This window comes from Dermacentor albipictus, chromosome 1, assembly GCF_038994185.2.
Source record: "Dermacentor albipictus isolate Rhodes 1998 colony chromosome 1, USDA_Dalb.pri_finalv2, whole genome shotgun sequence".
Lineage (NCBI taxonomy): Eukaryota > Metazoa > Arthropoda > Arachnida > Ixodida > Ixodidae > Dermacentor > Dermacentor albipictus.
Window position 1 is genome coordinate 131,991,208 of NC_091821.1, and position 18,310 is coordinate 132,009,517.

General features: G+C 42.2%; 1 protein-coding gene across 3 annotated transcripts in view; it reads left to right on the plus strand.

Moving 5' to 3' along the window:
• Positions 1 to 18,310, plus strand: part of LOC135896176 (zinc finger protein 341-like) — a 70,493-nt gene that overhangs the window by 39,070 nt on the left and 13,113 nt on the right. For 2 of the 3 annotated variants that reach the window (XM_065424551.1, XM_065424549.2), the window contains exons 6-7: positions 9,342 to 9,548; positions 17,304 to 17,468. In XM_065424551.1, coding sequence (XP_065280623.1) covers positions 9,342 to 9,548; positions 17,304 to 17,468 — 372 coding nt within the window. The remainder of the gene's footprint in view (positions 1 to 9,341; positions 9,549 to 17,303; positions 17,469 to 18,310) is intronic. The other variant, XM_065424550.1, reaches the window with a different exon arrangement.

Below are 18,310 nucleotides of genomic sequence, written 5' to 3' on the forward strand. Positions count from 1 at the left end.
CTTGTTGTGATGATAAATGTTCTTTGTAGTTGCTAACTTACAAATTACATGAGAACAATGAATGAGACACCTGCGTTTGCTTTTGCACCCTGTGGCCTTTCATTATGCTGCTTATTGATCCACAGTTGTAGTTCAGTGGCTATGGCATTCTGATGGTGACAGCATACAGAAATGATTGTGTTCAAAGCCTTGGGCTCTTTTTAATGAAACTCAAGCATTCAACATTTATCTGGAGCTTTGCACTACATAGTCTCTCACATATCTGTATTAGTTTGGGACATTAATAACCATGAGTCAATCAGCCAGTCGCACTGCTTAGCATAAGAAGACAAAGCTACATGAATCACTTATACCTGTAGTCTTGAGTACCAGGGTCAAAATAGCAGAATTTAGTGTGCCAATGTTACGTCTACTATTCATTCTGTGTCTTAGGTACCAAGAGAAGAGAACTCAGTGGCATCAGTACAGCCTTCAACAATGCAGTGCATTTTATGGAGCTACTGTTATTGAGGCCTGGGCACCAAATACAGATATGCTATTGACATAGTGTTACAGGGTGCTATGCTTCATATTGATTGTCAGGAGAGCCTAACCAGTCACTACATTTCAAAGAATGGATGAACCGAAACAATGGAAGTCAATAATTTAGCAGGGTAAAGTACAATAACTGAGTTGTAAGTACCGCCCTGTATTGTCGTCTCCCTCCATCCCGTGTCTGTAGCAGTTTTATTCACAATGAAAGTTGTGGGGATGTGCAACTCTCGCGCGTCCCCTGATATGTTTTTCCCGCATAGCGCGTCTCCTGTAATCCGGCTTCGCCGCGTGGCCTGGCGCCCGCGGCGGTCGATGTGGTTGGGGCGCAGTGCGAGAGATGGCGCGAGTGTTGCGCTGCTAACGCCGCCGACAGGCGAGGTTACTTGGGCGCCGAAAGGAAGGCGCTAGCAAGGTTTGCGACAGCGAGGAGTGCGGACGTGCCATGCTGCGCGTGCACCAACCCATGCTTCTGCGAGACCGTCTCGCGTGGCCGCCTTCGAGCGCGCCACCGTTGGCGTGACCGTACACGCAAACGACCAGGCGTTGGGATCCAGCATGGGGCGAACATATTCGCTCGCTATCCGGTCGCGGTGAGTCGGACTTATAGATTTGTCGCGCGCCCATTGGCATGTTTTGTGGATAGCAACTCGGCTAGCAGGCATTGATCTATGAAAGGTGCAATAAATACCCTTGCGATTGTTTGCACTACTGTGTTGTCGTTCCTTTGTCCCAAGAGCACGGAGGAGAACCCCACAAAGTCCATGTTTCATGTAGCCATGTGCTAGCCCCCTATTGTAAGGCTGCTCCTTTAAAGAACAGATACAAAATTTCAGTCTCGCTTTTTTTGCTCTGTTCAATAGCCGCCAACTCAGTAATCGCATTATGATGCCTCAGTTTCTCGAACGTGCAACAAATCGTGAATTATAACATCTTTTTATGTAAGATTCAAAACAGCAAGCGAAATATTTTGCCATAGGGCTTGTTTACAAAAGCAACCCCTGTACAGCATGAAAATTGAGGTTGGGGCATGTAGTATCACTGATGCACGAGTCGGTGCAGTAGTCAGATACCTCATTGTGATTTCCTTATCAAAAACTTCAGATGATAGGATAATACGGGAGAGAAGGACAAAGGTTGCACATTCTAACAGAAATGACAGCAGGGAACCAAGCTTATTATCCTGTGTGGAATGCAGATGAGCCCACATTGGAAGGAGAAAGAATGGTCTATGCAGTGTGCATCCAGCTTTCAGGGGGACAGGGTCATTGTGACATGTGTCAGCAGTTTGTGACCATTACATCTGATATTTGGGATGTACAGATATGACTTGTAAAAAAACGCTGCACTGCAGAGCAACTCTCTATTTGACACACATTTTGAAATTGCCCCTTAGAAGAGGATATAATTGGTGATTTTTTGCTCGTTCAAGGAATTCTAGTGTAACGCTGTTGTTTACCGGGTGGACTGCTGTCTAATAAAGCAAAAAAAAAGAAAAAGCAGGACAAATTTTTTTCTGTCAGTAACCCTGTACGAAAGCAGTTGGCCACTACCTGTAACACATGCAGCAACTCTTATTGCCCCCCCCCCCCCTCTCCCGCTTTTTCATTTTCTCTCTCATTTTTTCTTTTTCTTAGACTAACACCACAGAGCCATGCTAGCAGTCATGTCTGCCACTCTTGAGCTTTTGTCTGCATTTTGGTTGGCCCCTCCCCCCGCACCTTTTTTGAAGCGAAGCTTTCTTGGACTCTTCCTTCGACAGGCCATGTATATACTTGCAGGAGTGTGGCAGAGAGGAAAGTCAATGCGAGAAACTTATTAGGACCTTTCGAAGGCATGGCATGTGCAAAGTGCCCTTGACAGCTGTAATTGTCTGTGACCCCCCACAAAAGCATTCCAGAAAATGTGGCGCTGACCATTCTATTAACATGCAAGTCCAGAGGGGACGTAGGTAAAACTGTAGAGAGGAGGGGGGAGAGGAGGCAGAGAATGGGTGGAATCGACGCAGTCACAAAACGAGTGAATAACAGCCTTGCCACTCTTACAGTTCTCATGCAGGATGAGAGGGCAGGAGAGGGAAAAGATGATGTGAAAAGGCAAGGAAGCAGTGATTGTGGGCAAACTGAAGGTACTGTACAGTACGCTTCTGCTGTTTGGGAAAATAAACACCATGAAAATTTGTCAAGTGGGCAACTGACGCAGTGTGTGCAGACGCAAAGTCTCATTAAAACACCCCAGGGTCTAGGCAACGCTACAGAAGCGATCACATGTCAAATCAACACTTCTGTGCTCATCGCTGCGACGGCTGTAATGTCATAGCTGTGACAGCTCTGACATAATAATAATAATAATAATAATAATAATAATAATAATAATAATAATAAATAGTAAACGAAATAAATAAATCAAGATGCATATTATTTCAAATCGATAGGTATATTGTAATTGTGAATACCACATGTACTGATGAGCAGGAGGCATTGCCATATATGCAACTTAAAAAGGGTGATGGTTTGGGCTAGTTGGTTTTCCATGAGGCTGTGTGGTGCAGCACGAAACGAGATATTATATATATATATATATATATATATATATATATATATATATATATATATACGAGGGCCGTTTTTTTTTTCAACCTCCAATAGGCTATAAATAAAAGACAAATTCATCTAAAGCAATAATTTTATTTCCAAAAGATTAGTACAGTTACAGTTACTTTTCTACATAATCACCGAAGAGATTGAGGCATTTGTCATATCTGTGGACAAGCTTTGCAAAACCCTCTTCAAAAAAAGTTGCCGCCAATGAATTCAAGTAGTCTTTGACGTTAGTTTGAAGGTCGCCATTGGTTTGAAAGCGCTTCCCACCAAGCCACGTCTTCAGTCCAGAAAAAAGATGAAAGTCACAGGGTGCTAAGTCTGGAATGTATGGCGGATGATCGAAAATGTCCCATCCAAATTATTCAAGAAGCCGTTGAGTTGCTCCAGCAGTGTGTAGACGGGCATTGTCATGGATCAGAACAACTCCAGCGGTCAGCTTTCCTCTTCGTTTGTTCTGAATGGCTCTACGCAAACGTCGTAAAGTTTCACAATAAACAGCTGCAGTGATTTTGGTTCCGGGCTCCATAAACTCCACAAGCAACACACCTTGTTGATCCCAAAACACAGTAGCCATGGTCTTTCTGTTGAAGTTTTTTTTGAATTTCTTTGGTTTGTTTGGTGAATTTGAATGCATCCATTGTTGTGATTGTCGTTTTGTTTCGGATGTGTCGTATTGAATCCAGGTTTCATCCCCATTCACGATTGATTTCAAAATGTTGTCTCCTTGATCCTGATAACGCTCAAGGAACTCCAAAGCTGACGCCATTCGTCGAGTTTTGTGGCCGTCCGTCAACATTTTTGGGACCCAACGTGCACAAAGTTTTTTGTAGCGTAACCGTTCAGTAACAATAGAGTACAAAGCAGACCTTGAAACTTCTGCAAATTCCGTAGATAAAGCAGTAATGGTGTATCTGCGGTTTTCTTTAACCATTCTGTCAACTCATTGAACCAGGTCATCTGAAACGACAGATTTGCGTCCTTGTCCCCCTTCATCACGCACATCATTACGTCCATCTTTAAAATTTCGACACCATTCACGCACAACACCATCACTCATGAAGATTTCCCCATACACTCGACTCATTCCCCGATGGATTTCTGCAGCACCATGGCCTTCAGCCTGTAGAAAACGAATAACACTTCGCAATTCACACTTGGCGGGAGCAACAATAATGGCAGCCATGTTTACGTGGCTGTAGCACAATGCCGACTGACGCCTGAATGTCAACAATGGCAGAGTGTGTAGTGCGCGGGCTGCGCAGTTACCTACAGCGCATGTCCGCTTTCTGCTGCCCGCGTAGCGCCTGCATGGAGCGATCGGAGGTTGAAAAAAAAACGGCCCTCGTATATATATATATATATATATATATATATATATATATATATATATATATATGTAAAACCTTGTGTCAGTCAATAAGATTTCAGATGGCAGTAAGCACTTGTCCTCGTTTTTTTTTGTATCCCTTGTCCCGCTTCGAGCTGCACCACACAGCATATATGCAAAGGACAAAATATATGTGCAGCCATACACCCTTAACTCGCAAGAGGACAATGCCACTGACTGTGGGGATGTCTGTGCCATACAAACGAAAGATGGAAGTGTGATATCCATTGTGTAAATATCTTCAGGAATACCCAAGTGTGGTGTCGAGAAGTTCATGACCATGCATTTTGCATGGGTTAGCCGTGATGACCCTACCCCACTAATCATCGTTGGAGACATCAGTGTGGACATTTCAATACCAGACAATAAATGGTTCACTCAGTTTGTGCTAGAAGAGTTCGGTTTGAAGTGCCACACCAATCCAAGTCATTCAGCTACTCAACAACGGTCGTGTATAGATCTAACTTTGGCCAACATTCTGTCTAAGGTTGTAACCGAGCCAGTCAGTGTATATCACGGTAATCACAAAGCTATCATCACTACTATTACAAAATGATGAAAATACATACATGTACCCTTGTCTAATCCTGTGCGATGTGCTACATCTTTTTGTGATGCATCGTCTATGCAGAGGGCACATAAATCTGCAATGACCGTTCATATTCTTTCATTTTTCTTGCGTTAAGTACTGTAAGACGCAACAGGGTTAGGGCAATGTGCCCTCGCTACTTATCTCAAAACCTGCCTCTTGATCCTACCGGTCGATGACCCTTTCAAAATAAATAACTCGCAGCAAGTCCTTGATTTCCTGGAAAAGTATCTGCTAATCCAATGTTTTTCCATTGACGTCACAGAACTGTATTATAATATACTGAAGGAAGATGCAGTCAAGATGGTTGAAGAATGCACCGACTCATACGGATGTGCAAAATTTCAAGACGTCTGCAAATGTTCTGAGACAATTTTTTTTACCCCCTGAAAATGTACCTAAACTGGGCGCTTATCAAATGTGAGGGGGATATGTTTTATCCAGAAAGAAGGAATTGCTATTGGATCGTGCTTAGCTCCTGTGTTGTCGAATTTATATCTTGCGGCGGGCGACAGACGACTCACAGAAATGCTCAAGGTCACTAGTGTAATCCAGCGCTTCTGATATGTAGATGATTATCTTTTATGCACCGAGTATAGGAAACTTAACACTACTGTCAAGGGAGTGTTAAACATGTTCCAGGAGGCACACTGCAGCCTCTCTTTCATTAACAAACGACCAAAAGATTCGAGAATACAATTCCTGAACCTAAAAATAAGCCAAGGACATGGCCACACATGTTCATATAAAACGAGGAGAAAAACAAATTTTGTGCTAAGACTCAAGCCGTTCAAAGGTTATTAAAAAAAGGAATATGAAAATCAGGCAGTCACAGATAGCCTGAGCACACAGATTAATAGACTAAAGAAAAGTGGATACCCTGACAACATGATAGCGCAAATCAGGGAGCAAATGATGACGCAAATCACACGGCCGAGAAAGTGTGACAAAAATATTAAGGACAAACATAAGCGAGCTGTTATTGTTATTTACATTCGCAACCTGTTACACCGCCTAAAGAAGGTCACAGAAAGGCAGGATGTAACAGTAGTGTTTTGAGCACCGATCAGTCTAAGGGCTGTGCAAGAAAGTGAACTCAGACAATAAGAACGTGCAGGGAACTTGTAGCATAAAACATGCAAAAAAATATGTAGCTTGCAAAGGTAATGTAGTGAACGACATTCCACTTAAATGTGGCAAGGTATACGTGGGCCAGATGGGATGCTGTCTGAACGACAGGCTTAGAGAACATTGTTATGCATGCGAGCAAATAGCCGTATCCAGCAATCTGACCATGCATCGTAGAACGTGCAAATGCACAGCTTTCTTTGACAAGACGAGAGCCATTGCTGAAGAATAAGATAAATTGACCAGGGAAATTTGAGATTTAGAAATAGAAGAAAATGGCAACTTTGCGAGCACGCCTTCAGTCATGCTTACTAAAGCTGAAATGACTTGCGCATGGAATGCATACACACACAGAACACACTGATATAATGACAACCAGATATGTGAGAACATGATCTCAGAGGATCGGCTGTAACCATAGTTCATGCAGTTGGAATGTGTCATTGTGTGCTTTATAAACTGTGCTATGATCTAACAATAAACCAATTAGCATTTTGCACTCCTTTGTGTCAATTTGTGTTCGCTTCATATCCAGTGTTTCTTTCGTCCCCGTTGTATCTTACTGTACTTAGCCGAAGAAAAATGAATACACACCAACTAGCCCAATTCATAGCTCTTCTAAATGTTATTTCATACTCTACTTATCTGCTGGCGTAAAGTGTTAGCGACATATTCATTAACATGCAATCCTTTTACGATTTTACGAACAAGCTGGTAACTCAACATTCTGTGTGTTTGTGTTTCAGGAAGAAACATTTTTGAAAGAGGTGGAGATTAAATATTCAGTACTACCTATATATCCATACAGTGTGTATGTCTCACAAAATTTTGACAAGCAGATTCACATCAAAGAGGACCACACGTAAGAACACAGTTTAGAACTGTTATTGAAAATATCACTGACTGGGAAGTTGACATCATACTCTGTTCTTTTGCCGGACAAGACGGACTTTCTTTTTGGGAAGAGGGAATGTGTAACTCCAAAGAGGACCAGCTTCTTCAGCATGGTGTTTTGTGTGGAAGAGCAGAGTTCACCAAGTGGATGTGGCCTTCATAGACCTCGTTCATGAGCTATGCCTACTCAGTGAGCAAACGGAAAGAAATTGTGACTGGCTGTCTGTGTTTTCTAAACTGAAAGTGTTTGAACAAGTTATATTTGCACCAACTACTCATAGTTAATAGTGGAAGGCATTGATGTACTTGTACACATGCATGTATGAGAGCACTATTGCCTTTCTTAGGAATGAACTACTAAGATAGGTAGGAAAAAGTGTAGCAGGACCTTGTGTTTTTGCATCAATATGACTCCCAAAGCTGCACTCACGGGGCCATTGTAAGCAGTAAACATCAATAGTGTGAGACTCGTAAATCAGATGTGTTGACAGGAACCATCTGGGCCTTTTGAAAAGTGTTTCACACTTGCATTGTGTTTAACATTGATGTAGGTGTCTTGAAGCAATTCCATCATGAGGGAAACAAAATGGTTTTTTTTAACTGTCTAACACACCGCTCATGTAATTGTTTGCCCTTGTCTCTGTCCATTCACATTGTGTGTCATACCTGCCCAAATGTAATGTGAGATTTTTTTTTCCCAAGAAGTAAATGGGATGCAATTATATAGTTGAACTCACTGTGCATAATTCAACTGTTGGACTAGGCTTAAAATAGGATGTGGTATGTCACCTGCTACTGCAGTGCTTGCCTGTATTGAACACCTGCACAGTGCCAATATGTAGTATGTATGAGCGTGGATACCTCATCGTGTTATACGAAAACTGGGGCACTGCGTCAGTGGGCAAGATGCGAGCAAACTTGACAGTTGGGTGAAAAGGCTAGAATAAGTTCCATTGTGTAGTTTAAGAGCCATTTCTGTGAGGTAGGGTGTTGGGCATGTTTATTGGTCAGTGGTTTGCACATTTAATTACATTGTGGGGTTTAATGTCCTGAACTGCAAAGTGCATGATGGGAGACTCTATAATGGAAGGCTCTAAATTAATTTTGACCACCTACGGTTCTTTAACATGCATCTAAAACTAATTACACAAGTATTTTTGCATTTTGTCTACATCTAAATGCAGTCAGGAATTGAACCCACAATCTCATGCTGAAAAGCAAAACACCAGAGCCACGGCGCCACCGTGGCGGGTGTACACAGTGTGCATGTGTAATATCTCGTGTTGGTTCCAGTTCAACTTTAGTAGGTGAGTACTCAGCTAGCATTTCCATTAATGGAAAAAAATAGAGCGCAGGAATCACAGGACAAAAAGAACATGGCACAAATGACACAAACAAGCGCTCACTCACAACAAAAGAAAAGTTGCGAGTGTGCTCTTGTTATTGCATTCTAGTTTTTCCAATAATGAAGTACCAAGAAGCCCAACTGTCCATCCTGTTGCAGTCTTTCCATGTCATCACTGTCACACAGAGCTGTGAAATTGTATTCCATGAACAATTCATTGTGTGATGCTGGGTGGTTTGACAGCATTTCCATGCTTGTTTGAGCGTGGTAATCTGTTTTATTACAACTGGTACGACATGGACTAAATGCAATGTGGCAATCCACTCTGCTTGTAGTGTTGATGCTTGGCCCCTCAAGTTTGAAATTATTAAATCTAACTAAACGATTAGCAAAATTAAGTAGTGTTGAATAGCAGAGGTCACACAGGCTGTAGCAGAAATTGAAGACCCCCACTACTGTGACTAGACAATACCAGCTGCTGCATGTCGGAGTTGCACTTACCGCTAGCGAGATTTGAAGAAGTGCAGTCTTTGTATGCACAGTGCTCATTGATGCACAGTGCATCATTGCAGTGTTTTTTACTTTCTTGCAAAGTGGTGTGTGTGTGTGTGTGCGCGCGCGCGCGCGTGCGTGCGTGCGTGCGTGCGTGCGTGTGTGTGTGTGTGTGTGTGTGTGTGTGTGTGTGTGTGTGTGTGTGTGTGTGTAAAATGCCAATCAAGAGACCATGTGTATCTACTATTACCGGATTCAGCGCTTCTGTTGAGTTTTAAAAGTGACAAGCATTTCTTGTCTGACTTCAGTTCGTATGGACGGATTTTTGGGGCCACACACAGCCAAGCATGAATTGGTGCTTTCTTCATGCAGGAGAGCACAGTGATAAAGATGCTGCCTTCTGGTGACCTGATGACCTCAGAGCTCCAGGTGCAAGTTGACGAAAAAGGAGTTGAGTTCATTGTTGCTAATACTGCTGAGCTCAAGGAAATGCCACAGCCCACTGTTCAAACAGCAGCAACTGTCAGCCGGAGCAAGCGGCGCAACCAGGTATCCTCAGAAGCACCTTCACAGAAAGGGGTGGGTGACTGCTACACTTGTCCACAGTGCGTCAACTTGAATTACTTGTTTGAATGCAACTGTGGGGTCTTTTTGTTTTATCCTTTTTCCCCCTTTTTTTGTGTGGCAGTGCTCACTGAAGAGTTCGAAAACATAAAAATTACCCACCCTAATACGTGTAACCTCGGAGTGCACTAAGCACCCTCATAGGCCAAATAGCAGTAATACAATGGAGCTGTGGGAGGCACAGCTTGCCCGCTCCGACCTGGCACGACAAAAATCCCTAATTAGCCAGGTCAGGCAGGTGGCAGAAGCCAGTGGGGCCCTGAACTGAGAGGCTCCAGCCACCCCTACTTGCATGCATGGAGTCTAGAAAGACTTCATTGTGTCGCGTGTAGGTGCCACTGGTAGCATCAGAGGTGAAACAGATTTTGATGACCTGCTTAGGCAGCACTGCACCCATCAGGTATGCAGACGCACTTGGTTTCCTGGAGAGCCACATAGAAAATAGCACATTCTGTAGTGTAAAAATTTATATCTCATGCATGTACACATGCTGTCTCAAATTCGTGTCAAGTTTCTGCATACGTGCGGTGCATAGCATGCTGCAGGCCATACATACTGCAAAGTGTTTGGGGGAGCATGAAAGGTATGATTGTGTAAAGCTTAGCTAAGGTAGTTAAAGAAGAAGTCAATCATCTATTCGCCCACACGGCCTGCATACGAAGGCTTCGTGGGCTGCATACAGCCTGCTGTACTACAAAAAAATTTTTGGAAGCATGTATGTCTATAACTGATATGCACGAAGGAGTAACAGTAGAAATCCAGGCTGTACATATACAAAAACTTGCTTTACTGCCAGTAAATCTTGGTGTGTGTATAAAAAAACATTTGACATTTAATTAAAGGCCTTCTGCAATGAAATTTTACTTAAGCTAAATTGGCTGGAAGTGGGCAGTAGTGGTGTAGTTTATGGCGAAAATCCCAGAACCGTACACAACTGCTAATCTCTTACTTGCACCTAGGCGCTCAGGCACATCGTTCGCTCAGCATTTGCAAGTTCATGGGTGTGTCTCTTGGCATGCTTCCTTGTGCACGTGATTTGAGTTTGAAAAAATGCTGACGCGTTACATAGACGTCCGCACACGAAGTTTCATCCTAGACGCCAGTGCTCGTTTCTCCCCTGGTGGAAAGATTTCACCTCCTAATACCGCCGTTTCCGCTGCTTCCCTTCAAAGTCGTGCCCGCGTTCAGTTCGTGCTGCGCGCGAAACATCTCGTTTGTGACGGCGCCTCTTCGGATGACTCGAAATTATTATTGGGTTGTTAACTGTCACAACAGCAATGTAAACGCGAAAGGGTTGATGCCACCAGTGAAATTCTGCCAACTCAAAAGAAAATGGTACGAAAAGCAGATGACAGACGTGGATTACTGCAGTGTGCCGAACAAAGTAAACAACTGGCAAACGAAGCGATCTCGTTCATTGATCACTCGTGAGTGTATGATGGTTTTTACATGTAATCCACATGAATTTCATGATTGCTTGGTATATATAATCCTTTTATTCAAATAAAAGCTTTTGTTTGACCAGCGTTTGTCCTGTCTTCTTTCTCATGTTTCATTTGTGTGTGCGCTGTCCAAGAATGGAAACCACTTTTGTTGCATGCACTAGCAGTGGCCGAAGTTGACGCGTGCCGAGAAATTGAATATGTACATGATGCATTGAACATGAGCAGAGTTCATTCCTGCATCACCACTGCACCAATCGATTGAGTTATTGGACGATACACACCCGCGTCTTGGTCGTGCTGGCATTGCTAAAGCAGAAATGATTACTAATACCTTCAACTTCTCTTGAGCACTATTAAAAAATGGCCAAACTATTTGCATTGCTGCCTCTATTCTATATTGTAGGGGACGTACTAGTTAAAGCTGTGTTCGCATGTCGTACTTGTGCTATGCGGCGACATATTTTGTTTATTTCCACACAGTGTCGATGGAAGTTCGTTGTCGCCATCAGAGAGAGACAACACGGATTTGTAGCAAACATTTTGTGGGAAACTGCAAAAATGACTTTAGCTAGCACGCATTGTATGTGCCGACGGTTTTTCCGGCGACACATACGATGTCGTTTCCAATTACCTGCTCAGTGTCACACACATGGCTAAGCAGACACTGCCCCTTTTGCCGCATTGCAGCCATGAAAGTAATCGTCAAGCATACCGATCTTCTTAAAGGCAAATAGAAGCGTGTACATCGTCCTTCGAATAAAAGGTCCACGCATACACACATAGACACACACCGCGTGCAGTACGAAACATGCCCAAACATGCGCAGTTTAAGAGGCAATCGAGGCGGTGTGAACAAGAGATGGGAGAGGTGTACACCCGGCTAGTTGAATTTTGCCCCGCATGCGGAGCTCTCTCGCCGATGCGGCAGCGCAGCTCAGCGGTGCCGTTCTTGTCTATGGCCGTCAGGCGCTCAAATACGAACTACAGCTGTGCAGTATACAACACTGCACAGAGGAAGACAGACGTCTTTCTTGTCCCAGCTTTCAGCGTGCAAATGTGCACCGCCTACAGCTGGCAAGTGTGAAGCAGACCAGCCAGTGCACATAAAGCATGTAAACTGCACTTGACGAAGTTGCACAGGCTACATTTTGTGAGCATAGTCACTTGACCATGAAAGGTCTGCTTGTGAAATGCTTTCTCCGGATGACTACAAGTGCTACAAGCCACGATGGCACATGAAAGACAAAGTTAAGTTGTATTCAGGGGCGATATCCTCAAGTGATAATTTCTGGGGGTGCATCATATTCGAGACATTTCACGTGACTCTACATTGGATACATCGAAGTAAACAAACAAAAGCCTTTCTGACACCGTGCCAAAAATGCTGTAAGCAGAAACCGCATGCGACATTTGTTATGACTGAGAATGCGACGCAGTTTCCATGGTGTAGATGCAATGGCAAACTATGCCAGAATCCGATGCCATCGAAGCGAGATGGGTGAAATTTTACCACAGCTCCGGCCCTGATTTTACGTGCACTTTGTGCCAAGTCTCAGCTACTTCTCATCCCTTACTACAGATGGCAGTGGTTGCCTGCTCGGTTGACTGGGCCTAAAATAGCTAATGTTTAAGGCGTGAATATTGTCTTGTGTTGCCACCGTGCCACGCTGTGGCTGGCGAAGTCGGATATGTCATGCTGGCAACGCTAAGGTCGCTAAAATTTTGCCCTCTGTATAGTCCAGCATGAAACGTGGCCCGCAGTAGCATGGCGATCAGTCATTGCCACAGCGGGAGCATACAAGTGCATGGCAAGTGAGCACGTTGTTGTTCGTCGAAGGCACTAATTCGGCAAGCTCACTTCATTGAACACATACAATGTTTCATACAATAACTCAAAGTGAACCTGAACTGTAGTCCAGCATGCTGCTGGTCAGCCAAGCTAACGTGTGATGCACTCTGCTCCAGCGGCTCTAGCGTGAGATGGGACATGTTCTATTCCCGCGCCAGCCACACTAGACCGTAGAGTGTTCAATTTTTGCCGACGTAGTGTAACTGCGCTGCGCGTAGATAACATCATGTTACGCCAGTCTATATCCATGCCTTTAGCTTGGTCACTCAATGTGCTCTTCATCTCCAAGTGGAGACGGAACACATTGAGGCTCTGCTTGTTGAATGTAGACAACCAGATACAAACAACCAACTTGACTCTGAGAGCTTTTTGCATTAAAAGAAAATCGTGGGTGCACAACGGCATGGACACAGCACACAAAGCAGCTAGCAGAGTATAATAACTCTGGCTAGCAGACGTGCAGGAACTGTTCGCTGACACACAGAAATATTACAAGCAAGGGAAGCAGACAACACAGGTGCTGGTTCTAAACAGTCTGTCTTACGTCACTTCTGGCAAGTAGTAATGGTGGCATTTTTTTTTTGCTTTTGTTTTTGTTTTTCAGTTTTGGTTTGAAAAACGGCTATGTTTGCAAGCGTTTTACGATGCACCCACTCGCATTTCAAGCGTAAGAGTTTTCACAGAGGCTACTGTATGTCTACATTATCTGAAACTGATTTTTTTTTTCATTGAAAATTTCGTTGCAGTTGGCCTTTAAGCAAGAAAAAAAAGTATCGTCGCAGCTCCTGATAACTGTCGCACATAATTGATGATACCAGCTCGAATGGGCAAATCAGTTCTATAGAAGCTGCAAGGGCTTCCGCATAACTTATTTGCCATACTGCAAAGTATTGTTTCAGAAGGTACTGATTTGCTCGAGTTGGAGTGAGTCCATAGCAGACTTTCAGTACAGAATTACATGGAAATTGCAAGAATGAAAGCATATATACAGTGTGAAAACACCGGTGTACTTAGATTTAGGTGCACATTAAAGAAACCCAGGTGGTCAAAATTTCTGGAGTCCTCCACTACGGCGTGCCTCATAATCAGAAAGTGGTTTTGGCACATAAAACCCCATTATTTTAGTGTTCTATGTTTTAATTTCCATGATTTCATTGTAATCCTGTGCTGGAAGTATGATTTAGTTTCACCCATTTCATCAGTGCCGTATATGGATGTGGCAGGCTGCCCATACTTCCATTGAACAGCCATTGTACTGGTTACTACTACTTTATTCTGATATAGACACAGACACCCTTTAACAGTTCCTTTTTAAGGGTGGTGTAGAGGAGGTGGCTTAAAGGAACGCTGAAGATAAATTTGAGCTGTATTGCTGGATTATGCTTGTACGACACCAAAACACTGCTCTTACTGTGAGGGGAGACTTGATAAGCCAGAAAACATGCAAAAACTAAAAACGGGTGGTGACGCTGCCTTCGAAATTTCTGCACCAGCTCACCATGACGTCATGGATGTTGATGACATCTGCTCAGGCTTAGCTAAATTTTTTTTTTTGGGGGGGGGGGGGGGGGTTTCGTTTTTTGGAATGGACTACATTGTGTTCGAAACAAGCCAAGCAGACATCAGAGCTTTGACAACATTTCTTGCCCCAGAAGTGTCCAAATATGAGAAAATACTTTGAAATCCGTGATGTCACGTAGATGTATATGCGCTGGGGTTGCGGAGCAAAATAGAAGAAAAGCTAGAAGCTTTGTTTTGATCTTCACCTATAGTACTAATCAACCTCTTACCGCGAATTTAGCAATAATTGTCCTAAAGTCTTTTCATGAAATGGGATATTATAATCATTAACTAAGGATATAAAATCCCACCGATATCAGGATCCAATTCAGCATGCTCAATAAAATCATCTGTAAAATCAACACGTTTCAATATTTGGGTCTGTAGATATTTGGATTACATTTTGTGACATACCAAATTCTTGCATATAAGCTAAATGAGCTATTAGCGATAATATTGTATTTACACAGGCTCATTAAATACATATCTCTAAAGATTATTCAAAATAATAAAAGTACATACAAGCCCAGCAGATGATCCTGATGCCGTAATAAATCGACCAAGTTACTTTTGAAACTGTATAGACACCAACATAGACTATAAAACCTATGATTATAATCCATAATGTTAATAGATTTACTAAGTAATATAAAACTAAACAACTTAATATAAGCAGTAGCGACCCATATATAGTTGCTTGAATTACAGAAATATCTCCAGTAACTAAAGGGCGCTTTTGCGTGCGTGTCATGCTATTATCAATATCTTTATCATAAATATTATTAAAGACACAGCCTGACGCAATCATTAATGCAACACCTATCATTAAATAGACAAAGGCAGATATTCAAAACCTATTTCTCAATGCGTAGCTAATAAAAAAAAAACCACCTGTAAGATCAAAATCTTCTACAAGATTGACAAATCTGTTAAAAGAAATATATTCAGTTTTATAGTTATTAGAAACTTTGCCACCAGAAAAATTAGAATTTGCCTGTGACAAATCAGCCACTAACTGATCAACAAATGTATTGAAATAATTTATCAGTCTAAACTGATTTAGTGTTTCTCTTTAGTGTCCCTATAATTTATTCCATATTTTTTTTTCTTTTTTCAAATTGCTTTTGTGAACCTTAGTTTGGAAACTTGTCCGTGGTGCCATCATCATCTAAAGATTGGACGTGGCTATTGTAATGTCATGCTCTCTCTCTTTGCATTATCAACACATGGTTCATCACTAGAATAAGCATCTATAATTTTCTTCTTGTCCATGCTTCTCTGTGTATAGAAAGCCTCAATTTAATGTCCGCATGAGCCTGATTCTTTCAAGGGGCACTAAAAATGAGTATTAAGTTAAGCTTTATTAACAGTTTATACTTCTGAAATAGCAATAATGTCACTCTTACCATGCGAGGGCAAGCCAGGAAAGGTGCAAAAACAAAAGACTTGTGTAAGCACCACCTTGAAAGTTTCTACATCTGCCTCATGATATCATGAACTTGACAGTGTCTGCTCATGTCTGGTTGATTATTTATCGATAAAGAAGGATTACATTCAATTGTAGTTGTAGAAGAGCCCATGACACAAACTAGCAAGCCTTGAGAAGTTATTCTCTAAAGGTGGCCACATGCAGGAAAATACTTCAAAATTTGTGCTGTACTGAAGTCTCAACACAGTGGTACTAGTATTGGTAAGAACTCAAGAAACGTAAATTCGGCCTTCACTTTCTCTGCTAGTAATCAACTCTTTTTTCCCCTCAAAGGAATGAAAATTAATCTTTGAAAGAAAACTTTTATCAGTCAAAATTGATTTAGTGTTGCTTTTTAGTGTCCCTTTGAAGCCTGTATCAATTTTGTGCTGCCTTTTCTGAAAAAAAAAAAAACCTGGAAGTAAGCTATAGACGAGCCTGACTCACTTAATTAAAGTGGTGATAAATTGGAAGGGATGACAAGCATCACTGCAACACCTTTTTTTTTTTTTTAACTGAGAACAAGCACACTGAAGTGAGTAAGGCCTTTCAATGAATATATTTATCTCACAAATTTTTGCAAAGTGCTACCTAATCATAACGAAGATATAAAAGAGTGAAAAGAAGACTTTCTGCACACCTCCTCAACACATGTCCTCTCAGTTGTGCAGCGCAGACGGCAGTGTCATGCCAGTTACTTTCTTATTCTTTCTTTTTTTCCACGGTGCACTTACGGTAACCCTTTAAGGTTGGGGTAACAGGAAGGGCAGGACGTGGTAAGAACTGCTACTTCCCCATTTACTAGAGGACTGGATGGATGTGCACATGTGCGTGAGCTTTCCCTCGGGAATAACTCATGATCATGAACTAGTATTGCCCACTTACTGGCATCTATAGGCTGTCGTACAGGTCTATGACATCATAGGCAGCACATAATAGAAGGGGCCTTGAAAACCACAACAGAGAGCAAGCAATCTTTCATGTGAGATTGCAGGCTCTCCAGGCTACATGCAGCAGAATAATGTTAGGCTTGCATGTTTGTGGCAACATTGTCTGCAGATTGTAAACTGTGTTCCTACTGTGTTTAAAAAGGTATAACAGTGCCCCTTTAACAGTTAGGGTGCATGTGAATGGGCCAGTCTTGTCCAATCAAAGGATGTGTTTACGGGAATTTTCTCTTTTGTGTTTAAAGTCAATACATTTGTTCAAAAATAATTTCGAGTTTATAATTCTTTATTGGTTGCTTTTTGTTATTTGATGACAAATCGAGTGGATGGTTCAAATGAGCATTTTTCTTCCGGTCTTGTTCGCAGTATAATAAAAGGCATTTTGCATCATTGTTATAGTAAACAAACATTGGATATTTTTGCCTAATTTATTTGTTGTAGGTGAAGACGCAAAAGTGCCCATTCTGCAGCAAGGCCTTCTGCAAAAACTTTGACCTGCAGCAGCACATTCGCTCACACACAGGAGAAAAGCCATTTCAATGTGTCATCTGTGGTCGTGGCTTTGCCCAAAAATCTAATGTGAAAAAGCACATGCAGACCCACAAGGTAAAGAAAATGTGTTTTGCTTTTACTGTCATTGGCACATGTGTTTTTGCACTTATGTACTCAACGTAGGCAAAAAGCAGGAATGCTCTTTGCAACTAGGGTCATTGGCATATTTATGTGCTACTCTTTTTTAGTGTACCGGCCTTAACAATACTTTTGAAGAACTTTTATGTATACTCTGCTGGCAGCGTATTACAGAGCAGTCTATTTATAATGATCTTGAGTGAATCAGAAACTCATGGTCTATGTTCACAAAGCTTTTCATTCCTAAAAACTGTTTGCTATCGTGATTTGCATCTAAGTGTTCTCACAAACTACTCCACGACCCAAACTGCTTTATACCGACCCTGGTGGCAATCTCATGCTTAGCAGTGCAACGCCATAGCCACTGCTATGGTGTTGCACTGCTAAGCACGAGGTCGCGGGTCCAATTGCCTACCACGGCGGCCACATTTCAATGGAGGTGAAATGCTAAAATGCTCAGTACCAGGCAGTGGGTGCATATTAAGAACCCCAGGTCGTCATAATTAATCTGGAGTCCTCGCACTGCGGCATGCCTTAAAATAAGATAGTTGTTTTGGCAATTAAAGCCCCAGAATTTGATTGATTGATAACTGCTTTGTGAGCATGCACCTGGATCATTTTATAACCGCATGTTATTGAATTCGAACGGATGTTATGCACCTTTATTTTTCCTCCCTTCCCTATAGTGCTGACAAATGTTCAGTTGTTGGCCGTGTTAGACAGTCACGGGGCAGTCAGCGAGCTTTCCAATATTTTCCTGTTAACCATTCTTTCTCACCCCTTCAACATAAAACAGTAGAACAAGTACATCACTATAA